The sequence below is a fragment of the Astyanax mexicanus genome, chromosome 7 (genome assembly GCF_023375975.1).
Source record: "Astyanax mexicanus isolate ESR-SI-001 chromosome 7, AstMex3_surface, whole genome shotgun sequence".
Taxonomy (NCBI): Eukaryota; Metazoa; Chordata; class Actinopteri; order Characiformes; family Acestrorhamphidae; genus Astyanax; species Astyanax mexicanus.
This window is the reverse complement of record NC_064414.1, coordinates 22,407,958-22,422,476: the sequence shown is the minus strand read 5'-3', so window position 1 is coordinate 22,422,476 and position 14,519 is coordinate 22,407,958. Positions and strand designations below refer to the sequence as shown.

At 36.7% G+C, this 14,519-nt stretch overlaps 1 protein-coding gene across 1 annotated transcript in view; it reads right to left on the bottom strand.

Annotated features, from left to right (window-relative positions):
* lrpprc (leucine-rich pentatricopeptide repeat containing) overlaps positions 1 to 14,519 on the bottom strand; it is an 88,187-nt gene that overhangs the window by 18,330 nt on the left and 55,338 nt on the right. The window contains exons 26-30 of the mRNA XM_007255767.3: positions 6,038 to 6,106; positions 5,848 to 5,938; positions 4,331 to 4,473; positions 2,710 to 2,854; positions 1,629 to 1,755 (exon numbers count right to left, since the gene is read on the bottom strand). Coding sequence (XP_007255829.3) covers positions 1,629 to 1,755; positions 2,710 to 2,854; positions 4,331 to 4,473; positions 5,848 to 5,938; positions 6,038 to 6,106 — 575 coding nt within the window. The remainder of the gene's footprint in view (positions 1 to 1,628; positions 1,756 to 2,709; positions 2,855 to 4,330; positions 4,474 to 5,847; positions 5,939 to 6,037; positions 6,107 to 14,519) is intronic.

The following is a 14,519-nucleotide window of genomic DNA, read 5'->3' as shown; positions in this document are numbered from 1 at the left end:
TCTCGCATTGGTTTTAGTCTGCTGTCTCGCATTGGTTTTAGTCTGCTGCCTCGCATTGGTTTTAGTCTGCTGTCTCGCATTGGTTTTAGTCTGCTGTCTCGCATTGGTTTAGTCTGCTGTCTTGCATTGGATGAGTGATCAATAATTTATTTGCTGATGATAGCTTTTACAGTAACAAGAGCTGCGTTTTCCCCCATCTTGTCAATAAATATTAATAATTTGTATATATATATATATATATATATATATATATATATATATATATATATATATATATATATATATATTAATTCATTAATTAAATATTGCAATCCCTATTCCCCCTTACTAGGCTTTAACAATATGCGTCAGTGGTTACATAGGAGTACTTCTATGCAGAATCAGAGTGTCTTGACCGCTATAACTGGTGCTGCTCAGAGCCGGTTTACGAATTTGTGAACTTGGGGTATTATCCCCTTTGTTTGGTTTTGGTTTGTTTTTACACAGGTAACCATTTAAAAAGCCCCAAAATGAATCACGACAATTCACGTTTTTTTCTAGGTCTTCAAACCTAAACAACCACACAGAATCTGATGCCCACACCAATGTATAAGCACTGTATTAACACCTTCCCAAATAAAGCTCAGCATAAGTGAAAAACAGGTTCAGGTGGACCAAAAAAATGCAGGTCTTACACTCACACCTTATTTGTATATTTATTTTTCAATTACTATTTATCCATTTATCATTTATTTCATTTATTTATTTATTTATTTATTTTTAAATATCCGGAAGTTTGTTGGCCTGTCACCAATGGTTTGCTCAATTTGGGCTCAGTCGCTCAGTTCTGCGAAGAGACGACACCTGTTGTTTAGAACAGCTGATTTGAAGATGAGCAGGACTTTAAGAAACCGAGCAAAATGTAACATTAAGATACTTATCCATATTTTCATGGTCATCAACAATCTTATATACTGCAATGCAGATTATACAATTTGAACATTTCTACAGCTCTCTGTTAAATGTATTGTATTGTATGAAGAGAGCACATATGTGGTCTACATGAAACATAACAGAAGTTGGTAACATATCTTTGTACAACAGTCAGCTCCTCTAGAGTTCACTCAGGGAGAATTTACAGGGCCATGACTCCTCTTTTGTAAGGATATGCTGAGAGAAAAGCAGACAAATGCAGTGCACTAAACCCTTCCATTCAGAGCACATTCTGCATAAAGCACAGAACAATCCCTGCTTCCATTTATACTAGTAAAACACTAAAGATGTATTACTAATCAGGAGAAGACATGTCATTTCTACATCTAGCCAGGCTTTTCAGAGAACAAAGAGATTATCTGGCTCTATTGAAGACTTAAACTGCTCACTCTGTGTATGCGTGAGTGAGAGGGAGCAAAGCGCGAGATTAAGGCCAAGTTCTCGTTTCAATCACGGAAGATTTCCTAAGCAGGAATGCAGCGTACAATGAATAAAGACAATGACCTTAAACCTGTGTGTGACAGTAAAAAGCAGTCTGATGGGTACTGAGTGTGTGCATGAGAGCAAGTGAATACGTAACACCAATGATGCAGATTACATTAACAGATTACACATGAAAATAAGGCAACCTTTTCTTCACACACAGTTACACTCACAGGTCTTTGACTGCCAGGGCATCCTCCAAGTTGCCTTGAGACAGCAGGGCTCTCATCAGTATGTCAAATGCAGAAGATGGCAATTTGATGTTCTTACTTTCTGCTTTCTTCAGGAAATTTAAGGCAGCTGTATGAGGAAGATATAATTAATGATCAGGGGAGCAACTTCAAGATGCACCCACTGCTGACACAGATGTGCAAATGCAAATGTACTCATACAAAGCTCGTCTAGTCCCTGGAGGCAGATAAACATGAACTAGTGCTACAGCACAGTCAAGGTCACAGGATACCATCAAAGGCATAATGGTTCAATTAGTTGATTAGCTAGACAATCTATAGAAAATCAATGTTAAGGATTTCCAGTTTTCTGTCTGCTTCAAAAGAAATGATCAGCTGAAGGGGGTACCTGCCTATTTACAACAAACATAGCCACAGTCCAGTACAATAGTATAAAAGCAGCACAAATACAGCTCTGGAAAAAAAAAAAATAACAGACCACTTCCATTTCTGAATCAGTTTCTCTGATTTTGCTATTTAGATATATGTTTGAGTAAAATGAACATTGATGTTTTGTTCTACAAACTACAGACATTTCTCCCAAATTCCAAATAAAAATAGTGTAATTAAGAGCATTTATTTGCAGAAAATGAGAAATGGCTGAAATAAAAAAAAGATGCAGAGCTTTCAGACCTCAAATAATGCAAATAAAACAAGTTCATATTCATAAAGTTTTAAGACTTCAGAAATCAATATTTGGTGGAATAACCCTGGTTTTTAATCACAGTTTTCATGCATCTTGGCATGTTCTTCTCCACCAGTCTTACATACTGCTTTTGGATAACTTTATGTTACTCCTGGGTAAAAAAAAACATGCAGTTCAGCTTGGTTCGATGGTTATGCTCATCTATCTTCCTCTTGATTATATTCCAGAGCTTTTCAATTTAGAAAAATCCATTTTAAGTGGTCTCTAATTTTTTTCCAGAGCTATATAGGAGAGAGAAGATAATAAAGCAACAAAATGTAATTTATGTAATTCATTTATCACAATAACGTGTGTCAATTAAAAAACATAAAAACATACCCATGACTTCGCCTTTCTTGCAGAGTTTCTGCACCTTGTGCTTATAGTCATCATTAGAAGCCTCGTTTAGAGGGGAATCACTTAAAGTAGGGCTTTCTTCCACCTTGGAACTCTCCTTTTTGGCTTCAGGCTGCTCATACCACACCTGCATGCACACAGGAGAATACACAAAGTACTCAACACATGTACACGACAATTATGTGGACACGACATTATGTTGCAGACAAACTGACAAGCAGGAATGTGAATATTTTTGGAAGTGTTTTTTTTTTATTTTGTATTAATGTATTAAAAAGGTACATTCTGTAGGAACTGAGAGAGAGTCTGTGAAATTAGCCACGAAACTACCTCGGGTTTCCAAATTCAGCAGGCTGAATCTACACAAAGTTTAGAGTAGTAGAAGAGGCAGAGAACTTAGAGAACGAGCGAGAGGAGAGAGGAGAAATACAGCAATTCAAAACTTTTCTATCACCCGTATTTTGCGCTATATTGACTACTTTACACGAGGGAGCGCTTTTTAAGCTGTGTAGCAGCTGAGGTTTAACCAAACCAGCTCTGCTAGCTAGCTCCTTTGCTGCAGCACCGATCGCTGTAGTGTAGTGTGGGTGCTGGCAACCTCAGGGGGTGGAGTTAGTGTAGGGGAAGGAGCAGCAGGCGGGGTCAGAGGACAAAACTGACACAAACTCCGGGACTGAGTGAACACTTAAAATAGGAACGTGCTGCTGAAGCCCTGCTGACAACAGCTGCCAGTGCTTTCACTCAACCTGTTTCCTTAATATCTGATGATACATCCTGATCATTTTATCATTTAATACTGAAAATTAGCTACAAAATGGTCCTTTAAATAAATGTGTCAGAATCACCAAGTAAGCTTTAACATTCACATGCCTTCTGGGTAGCTGTGCTTAATCACTGGAGACCAAGATGAAATGACTACACTCATACCACCGTGGCATAGAATGAAGAATGAACCATGCCCTCAAATACCCAATATACCGAGGCTCTGAGAGGCTGACCGTGATTTAATATGGCTGCATTAACTGCAGGCATTAACGCTGCGATTTTGCTTGTGTTATCCTAAAATCCAATTATCCCTTTGAATACAAAACGGATACAGACTTATAAACTTTGGGCCACTTTTTCCTTGCTAGATCACTTTTAACAATTTATAGATCGGGTATGCTGGAGTCTCTGGGGTTGACAGCAAGAGAAACAGTGGAACACAATGTATATAAGACAATGTGTCCGCACTAAAACTCCCCACATCAGTCAAACGTCGTCGCACCACACACCTCAGAATATTTCTAAATACGTGGAGGTGCCGATGAGGCAAGACAATGGATTTTTTTTGGTGTCAGAAATCAGGAAGTACAGGCACCTTAGATCACTTGAGCATAATCATGTGTTCGCAGCGAGGGATCCGCAGCACAGTTTACTTAAATAATCGTCAAGCTTAAAAAAAAAAAAAACAGTTTAGAGTTTTAAATCTCGTCTCATTCTCGTGAACTGAGTATCGTGTCTTGTCTTGTTTCATGATATTAGTGTCTCGTCACACCCCTAGTGTGCAGTGCTCTGACAACTACAGCAATATTTATTATTTTATTATTATTTTTTTTATTACCTCAGGAACCTCGAAGGGTACAGGCTGTTGGTTGCTCTTAAAGATATCAGCAAGCAGGATCAGGGTTTTTTCTCTGGGAATAACATTCTCCTCCTGCATCTTCATCCACACTGCCTCTGCCTTCTGCCAGTTGTTGGTTATCTCTAAAGAAAGAAGTTAAAGGGTTTAATCAAGTTTGCATGAAATCATTATTATGTTCAGGCACATATACTATCATGTAGGGGTGTGCCATATAGTATCGTACACGACAATATCGTCAAAATGTTTAAATATCGTGAACAATATCATACCATAAAATATCGTGTCATATCACCCAGCCCCATTTCCCATTATATATCTACTAGAGACAGATTATATCTGCCCATTATCATTTATTTTACTTTAATCCTGGATATATGGAGTGCATTATCATTATTATCATGACATTCTGGATCATTGACTTCTGTAACAAATCTGATAAAATTCTTGTAATTTTTAATATCTCACTTAGGGGTGTGCAGTATTATATTGCATGTAATAACAAAATATTCTTTTTATATTCTTGCAGTGTATAGTGTATTTTTGAAAAAAAAAAAAAAAAAATTGTCATATCGGCAAAAGTATCGTTATCGCGAGAATACCATGATATATCGTGATATTATTTTAGGGCCATATCGCCCACCCCTACTATCATTTATAGCGAGGTTTTGCTAAAGAAAGGTTTTGTATGAGTGAGTAGGATGATGAAGCAACAAAAACTCTGGATTGAGATTGACTGCATCAAACAGGAGTTTCTCTTTCTGTTTTCACTTAATCTCCCTGCTGGAAGCCAGGGCAGACACTCAGCTCCATGCTGTGAGAGAATCATCAAGTGCTGAGAGGCTAAATGTGTGTTTAGAGGTGTAGTCTTGGAGGCCCACAAACACACACAAGCAAACACAATGTGCAGAACTGCTCCACAGCTGGAGAAATGACCAAAAATCCTGCACAACTATAGGACAGCACCCCACTCATACACAGGGGACCAGCACATACACTCAAACACAATAAAATGTCAAACTTCATTACTAAAACGAAAAAGAAAAACAATTGTGCAGTCTGATATACACAGAAAACTAAAACTATTTAAACTTGAAGCTTAAAACTATTCAAATTTTAAGCTACAAACAATCAATGTTAGCTGTGTACAGAGAGATGAATTTTCTGAAATAACCGAGAAATCTTCTCTACTTCGCTTTAAACCTTAAGGTGAAATAAAAAAAATGTTCTACATAAATTAGTGTACTTATTATTTTATTCTCAAAATCTTTAAGTAATGAATTAAATATTTATATTAAAAGTGTCAAATTACTGTTGTATACTCATTTGTATACTGTATATATCTATTTAGAAATGCAATAAAACCCCTAATCTGCACCTCTGTAACCAAGATTCAAGTTTCTCACTTTTAGTTAAAAAAAAAAAAAAAAAAAAACATAGGAAAAAAGGGTTAAAAAAAACGTTAAATGTTGGTCCAGATACTCAAAAGCATAACTTACTGCAGAGACAGAGAAGGTAGTGGTACATCTCATCTCTGTCACACTCAAACAGCTTAGCAGTCATATCCACCATGTTTTCCAGAGCTTCCATCTACACAGAAGCACAGAAACACATTGGAGTTTATGGGGGTGTACGTGTGTATTATAGAGCGTGTGTGCTGGTATGAGCTTCTGGGAAATTTCCTCTTACCTTCTGAGAGCTAATGCACTTCTCTGCAAACCACTGCAGTCTCCCAGGCTTTGCCCTTAATCCAGGGGTCTATGATGGAAAGATAAATTGGTTTTAACAACAGCTTTTATTCCAACAACAGACGTCATTCAGCAGATCTGCATTAACCAAAAAAATAAAAATAAATAAATAAATAAAATCACATTAAAGCTAAAGATTCACCTAAAGAGAAAATCTCTTACATACATAAAGTAAATATGAATGGACTCCCTTAGTGCCTATTGGTGTCACTTATTTTGAGTAGTGCTGGGCGATAAAACGATATCGATAGTTATCGAGGAAACTATATATCGCGATAAGTCGGGGCGAGAAATTCGATAAACTAAATTTTCTATTTCCCGTTTAAGTAGCGTTGTGAAAAGGCGCAGCACGAGATCAGGCAGCACGCTGAACTGCTGCTCAGCCCAGTACAACCCCTCCCCTCCCCTCTCCACCATCCCCCTCCGCCCCACCCCCCGAGCCCCTCCACTCTGAACTCCTCACATAGCGGCTCCTTCTCTCCCATTTACTGGATAAACTTCATTTATACTATTCAGCGGCGCTACACTGGAAAACTCACCTTTTAAATATGAGGCATGCGTCTCCAAGATATTTAGAGAGGTGAGCTTGTTCAGATTTCTGAAGGCAGGTAAACGCTGCTCTGTTTGCTGCTAGTTAGATTAGCTTGTCTCCAGTTTAAAGTTAGCGATGTTTAGGTGTAAAAGGGATCTGTGCAATCTGTCATCATTAGCTAAGATGCTTTCACTGCTTTTTACATTCTAATAAACTAATGGGTAACGCACGTTAGCCGTGTTAATCCACGTTTCGTGTAAATTAAGGTTAACTTCAGCACGAGTGAGGGGTTAGTATATAAACACACAGAAAGGAAGCACTTTCCATCTTTTTTCCTAACTCTCACTGTTTCTGTTAGAAAACCCTGAGGGCAGCATTCTCCTCTGTCTTTGTGTTTTATAGTTTTTAACAGATAGAGAGTCTGTTATGCTGGATATTTTACTAAATACAGAAGATTATATAATCTGTCTAGCTGTATTTGAACTGAGCTAAACATTGCTGTTACTGAACTGGAGTTTTAAATACACTTAAGTAATGTAAGTCTAGTCTACTGAAAGCCAGTAATGTTAGTATAAATCTGTACTGCAGTAGAAGTGGATCATTTCAGAAACTTGACTTTATTCCTCCCACCTCCATTATAGGCCACTTTTTTTTTTAAATATTTAAATGTTAGCTTAATTTAAATGAAAAAAAAACTAAAGGCTCTTATTTAAAAAAAAACATAAGCAGTAAATTATCTAAAATTACAACAAATAGAAAATAGAAAAACAGTAAAACATATGTAATACATACTTTTTATATGACCAAAATTAAACTAGACTGAAATCTGACTAAAACTAATAATATCCGATAGACTAAAATGTAACTAAAACTATTATACATTTTAGTGAAAAGACTAAGACTGTATCAAAATCACCTGTCAAAATGAACACTGTGATATACTCTTGTATTTTGCTTTATGTAGTTGCCTGCATTCAGGGAGGGGAATGATCTTTTGATTAAATATAATTTTATAAAAATAAATAAAGTGTTATTGCAATTTAAATTAAACAGACATATAATGTAAAGGGTCTTACATATTTTTTAGTTTATATATTTGTCCCCTTTTTAAAATTAATTTAAAAGCTGTACCCACCTGGCAAGATGTTAACATCCTAGTGTCTGTCCACAAGGCTCTGAGCCTGCTAGTGATTTTGTCCATAACTCCCTTATTCTGTCACTTCTGAGTAAAAATAGAAACCTTTAAGTGTAACAGAAAGTGATTTGATTTATATCGTGATACATATCGATATCGGCTGATATGAAAAACTATATCGTAATAAGATTTTTTTCCATATCGCCCAGCCCTAATTTTGAGTAATCTAGTTTTCCTATAAAAAAAAAAAATTCACTCAGTTTCTGAGTTACTGAGTTTAAGTGAGAGCTTTAATGGAGGAAATTAACACTAGTATAGCTGCATAAATCACTTTTTTATTTTTTTAGAAGAGGTAATTGTGTGTGTGTGCGTGCACGAGCGAGTGTGTATGTGAGAGAGTGTCCGAGAGCCTTAATCAGCGCAAGCTTTCTCACTGTGCGTCTGCAGCAGAGTCTATACTGAACAACATTACATTTTTGATAAATAAGTGATCCGGATCTTTTCCACCCGATTCCTCTCTTTTCAAAATTTTATGTGATGGGCTCAGATTTCCAAATCACATGATCGGCTCGGGGACATAGCTTATAACTTCATAACAGTAATGTATGAACATCCCATAGTGTTATACAAGATCAAATGCTCAGGTTACAGCATGATATCTGATTATTTTAATGTAGTAACAATTAATCTTTGTAAGGTATTAGATACCATTTTAACAACAAAGTTCCAATTAATTAACTTTTCAATCTGCAGGTCAATAAATTCTGTACCAATAGTTGCAGATGCGATCAGGATTGTCGTATATACTGTGCATCCCACCACACAACAGCTTTTTAACTTTTTTTATGTCACTTTAAAACCAATTGTGAGAAATTTTGTGTGGATGTTGCCGTGAACGCACTCTCTCTCTATAAACAAAACTAGCACACATGAAAGAGAAAAGGCAGAGATTGGATTAGGATTGAATATGAGCTGAGAAACCCATCTTAAACCGTCCTTTACAATCTGCGCAATCTTTTTTTGGGTCCTGCCTCCCAGGCCTATTTGGCACTCTCCTAAAGTAAATTCTAATAAAGTTATGAGACCCCTTTAATCTTGAGAAAGCACAAACGCCAAACACACACACTATCCTCATAGCTTGGCCCAGTCAATCCTCAGAACAACATCTACATCAGATTATAGGTTAGACCAGTAATATTCATACTGAGCTTGAATTTACCCAACACACTTCTGAACAGGAGTCTGTCTAATATACACACGCACACAGCCTTCACTGAAACAAAAGTTGTTTTTTCCCCTGTGGAACATAGAATGTCCCAACTTTCTGCTTTTTTAAATATAACAAATGCACACAAATCCCTTGTCTGAAGAAACTTTTTGAATTATAGACTACATAGAGGGTCAGTTAACAAGAAAGGGTTTCTAGTCAAAGACTATATTTTTCCTTTGGAAAATTTCCCTGAAAATGATTGACGGGCAAGTCCAAGCCTAGGCTTAATCTCTGGCTAGACAAACTGCCCCATAATGTAAAAGTTTCCATCTAGAGTCACATAATTTGTAATTTACTCTAACTCAGAATATCTTTATTTTCATAAAAAGAAAAAAATATATAGAAATTAACGAAAAACATTAAAAGAAAAACAAAATATATGTTTCGGGCAAATTAACTCTAAAAATAACCAACAATATTTAAAAACAGAGAAACAAAAAAAGTTAGTACATTGAAAAAAAATTCTGTATTAAGAACTATATAAACAGAAAAATGTATGAAATAAGAGAGCAACAATTCTATTTCTCACATCCTCAGAGTTCTTTGCCATGAGGTGCCCCTTCCTATGTCAAATAACCAGTATAATAGAACTGTACCCAAAACACGTTAACCAAGTTAAACAGCCCGGCTCCCCATTTACACCCACCCCAAGTCACATGACACCAGGGAGGGACGTCACCACAACTGGGCACAACTTGGACATCCTCATTGTGAGGTGCACTCATTTATGTTGCCAGTTATTTAGAGATGAATAGCTGTGTCTAGCTAGTTAATCTAAACTGCTATACAAGTTGTGTTAGATTTATATATAAAAGATTCCTTTCTATAGGGTTGCCCCATTAAAACATACAGACCACTAAAACTGATGAATTTCTTTGATTTCTCCGAAATATAATCAAGAGGAAGATGGATGATCACAAGCCATCAAACCAAGCTGAACTGCTTGAATTTCTGCACCAGGAGTGACAAAGTTATCCAAAAGCAGCGTGTAAAACTGGTGGAGGAGAACACGCCAAGATGCATAAAACTGTGATTTAAAAGCACGGTTATGATTTCTGAACTCTTAAAACTTTAAAAATATGAACTTGGTTTTTTTTTTAGTTTTTTTTTTGCATTATTTGAGGTCCAAAAGCTCTGTATTTTTTGGATATTTCAGCCATTTCTCATTTTCTGTAAAAACAATGCACTGAATGCCAATATTTAATAAATGATTTCTTTTACTGCATTCATCTGTGAAGCTCAGTCAGTCATTTGGAATACTATATATGTATTCTAATTTCATTCATACCTTGGACTAACAAACCCCATACAAAGCATCTCTCACTTGTGTCTTTTTACCCCCGGTCTCACACACACACACACACACACACACACACACACACACACACACACACACTCCTCTCCTGAGCAGTTATCCACCCACCGTTATCCTTTAGTGCTGCTACACAAGCATCCAAATTACATCAAATCGTTTACATTCGTTTCACTTAATTACCCACCATTATTAATAATCTCACAATTACAGACACACAAAACCTGCAGAGCACTCCAGCGCTGCACTTACAGCCCCGATCTGAGCTACAACCGATGCGTGTGTGTGGCCACGCTACTTAGATATCACTGTTTTTAATTAGCCTCTGGAGGATTGAGGAGTAGCCCTACATTAAATGACCTAGCCTGGTCAAACCAGAGGGGCTTTTGACCCTGCGGTCGCCTACGAGGAGCCCACTCCTGGTTCTGCTAAATGAGCCTCCATTAATGTAAGCGTCAAGAGCGTTGATGGTTAAGGGGTGGGAAAAGTTCAGGGATGAAAACTCCCTCTGGAGTAAGAGGGAGCCAGGACTCTAAACACTGGCAGAAGAGAAATGTTTGCTTTTATTATTTATTAAATTTTTTAACAAGTTTATTTTTATGCTTGGTATCAACTGGCGCTTTTTTACACAAGGACCTCAAGACCTTAGCGTCTCTCATTTATCAATTTGCTGTTTAAAGGAATGCTTGTAGGTGCCCTCATCACTTAGTGGAGTCTTTAGCACGGGCCGCTTTAATATGGATTTAAAGGGACCTCTAACCCCGGAATCACTGAGATACAGACAAGCCCTCCCAGAGTTTTTCCAATTTTTTTTTTTCTTTTCACTTTTTCCTTTTAGTTTTTTCACATTCTAGGTGTTGTGGAGAAGCAAAAACAGTTTTATTTTTTCATTTTAAAATACAATCCATAATAGTATTTTTAGGTTTAGACATGTAATTTTAATCATGACCACAAATGTGTTTTTTCTCAGACCACATCCGGTAATTTTAGTCCTGTTGGGATTTAGTTTTGTCTTCTCATGGTTAATAAAACAGCTACTATTTCACTGCCACGCACTGAAGTTACACTCTGGCTTGCATTCCCATGGAGACCCAGGTAAACACAACATAGAGTGGAAATGGAGGAGCTACTGAACGTTATGTCACGTTACAAAAAAAACTCACTGGTCCTCCTGTTTTTTTTTTTAATTGCAGTCCGGGTGCAAGTTTTATCACTGAGTAGAAGTGTAAATATAAAAAAAAAAAAAAAAAAAAAAAAAAAATGTATTATATATATATATTTCCCTCTTTCTTTCTTTCAGACGTCCCCCTGAGAATTGAATCCTGTCCAGATTGGGCTATAGTAGTACATAATTGCGAAGCGGAATAAAAATAAAAATGTTTTTCGAAATTGTATTAAAATAAAATAAAAGTATTCATCAGCTGCAAGTCTTTTTCACAACTAGCTTTGTGTATCAGTTTGTGTGGACGGCCTTGTCTTGTTAGGTTTGCAGTTGTATATAGTAGAAAACGTTTTGCATTTTTAGATGATGAATAGAACAGTGCTTAATGGGATACTGAAAGCTTGGAATATGTTTTTTTTTTTATAACCTAACCCTGCTTTAAACTTCTCCATAACATGGTCTTTGACCTGTCTGCTGAGTTCTTTGGTTTTCTTGATGCTGTTTGTTCACTAGTGTTCTCTAACAAACAACCGAAGCCTTCACAGAACAGGTGTTTATATTTATACTAAGACTAAATTACACACAGTAAGATTCTATAAACTAATTAAATGACGTTTAAAGGCAACTGATTGCACAGGATTTTATTAAGGGGTTTCAGCGTACAGAGGGCTGAATACTTTAGCAAGTCACACTTTTCAGTTTTTATATGACTACAATAATATTAAAAACCATACATCATTTTCATTCAACATCACAATTATGTGCTACTTTGGGTTGGTGGTTGTAAGGTGACAAAATGAAAAAGTTCAATGAGTTCAATGAATACTTTTGCAAGCCACTGTATATACACAGAGTTACCATAATCACATGTTGTACATAAACTCATTGCCCCATCAACCTTCCTCCATCAGATATAAATAAACCAACAGCGCTACGTTTATATTCAGGGCAAAACCAATACGATAAAGCTGTAATAGATTGACACTTCAATCTTACACCATCAAACAGGCAAAGCTGCTGGAGAACTCAGCGCCCTTAAGTGACCATCGATAGCTTATCAGTTGGAGTAATACCCATAAGCCAGGCAGGAGGAATTATCGTGATGCGGTGTATCCTGAAACAGAAGCCAAATGGCACGACCTAAATCCCTCACAACTGTGTTCTAGCACAGCAGACAACATCTTAGCTTCTTCACCCGAAGCCCTGGATGGATAGATGGATAGATTTATTATTTTATATTTTATTTCTTGATGGAGCTTTTAATACGCAGACTTTGGTCTCTTGCCAGAACAAAGGCCTAAGAGCTTGGATAAGAAAGCTCACATAAATAGACAGACATTTATACATCAGTATGAGAACGGCTTTAAAAAGATGAAAATAAAACTCATATTGCCATTATATTGCGTATAGCTTCTCCGAGCACTTCAGGAATTAAGCTCTGTATTGGGAACACGATAATAATACTCTGCAGAGGCTCCTTAGGTTCTCAATGCTCAATTCTTCACTAAATGGGTTTCACAAAAAAATTAAATTTGAAAAGAATTTTTTGAGATGTCCCACAATTCCTGCAAATTTTTAGGACAATTTTTAATCAGCAAAGTTTGTCTTTTACTACATCCGAATTGTGTTAATTTGAATTCAAGAGAGCTCCCTAAAGCCCTATCCAGACGGGATGAGTTTCTCAGGGGGAAGTCTGTGAAATTTTTTTCACACTTCTACTCAGTGATAAAACTATTGTGTCCGGACTGCAATTTAAAAAAAAAGAAAAAAGAGGAGGACTAATTTTTAGGCTCTCGGTCATGTGACATGTTCAGTAGTAGGTGTTTTTATGTAGACCTCAGTGGAAACATGTGCCCAAAGCGTACTTATGGTGCATTGCAGTGGACAAATAGCTATTTTATAGAATAGTAGATAGAATAGAAATGTAGAATAGTAACAAAGCCTTAAAATTGGTTTGTTTTGACAAAATACTTGTTGCCTTTCTCTGTTTAAATTTTAAGATGGCCTTTACTGGGGCTTTCTGTGCTCTCCATATTGTTTTAATTTAATATATTTAATTTAATTGTCAAATATACAGCTCTGGAAAAAAGTAATAGACTTCTTGAGGATGTGTTTTCTTTATTTTACCAAATTGAAAAAGGAAAATGGATGATCACAGCTATCAAACCAAGCTGAACTGCTTGAACTTCTGCACCAGGAGTCACAAAGTTATCCAAAAGCAGTGTGTAAGACTTGTGAGGGAGAACATGCCAAGACGCATAAAAAACTGCGATTAAAAACCAGGGTTATTCTACCAAATAATAATTTCTGAACTTTATGGATATGAACTTAATTTCTATGCATTATTTGAGGTCTTAAAGCTTGGCATCTTTTTTTGTTATTTCAGCTTTCTGATTTATTTTTATTTGCAAATAAATCCTCTAAATGACAATATTTTTATTTGGAGTTAGGGAGAAATGTTGTTCGTAGTTTATAGAATAAAAGAACAATGTTTATATATATATATATATATATAAAACTATCATGGGAAGCTGCATTGCTTTACTCGCTCTAACCTGTAGATCCAATCCCACACAATCCCAAAGACCTGCACCTCCAGCAGTGTTGTGTTCAGAACTCTTAGATAACTGAACATATAAAACGTCTTCGTCTGCACTATTTCACATCGGACTGAAACTCTCGCGAGCCCTCTCCGCCTGTAGAAAGACAGCACCTCAAAATTCCTCACAAACGGAGCACTTCCTAACACATCAGGCATCTTCTATCAAGTGAAGTGCTGTGAAGCTGAAGGACTCAGGACGTGACACGGGGATGGAGGGAAGCAATCCCCACCAGGCGATTAAGTATGAGCACACCAGCAAGAAAAGTCCATTTGCAGCGCTCTCGTCTTTAAGTCATACAGGCTACAGATATGAGCCTGGGCAAGAGCCTTCTCTTTCTCTCTCTCTCTCTCTCTCTCTCTCTTTTTCTCTTTCTCCACCGACCACGTGTATAGGGTCTTTTATGTACGTA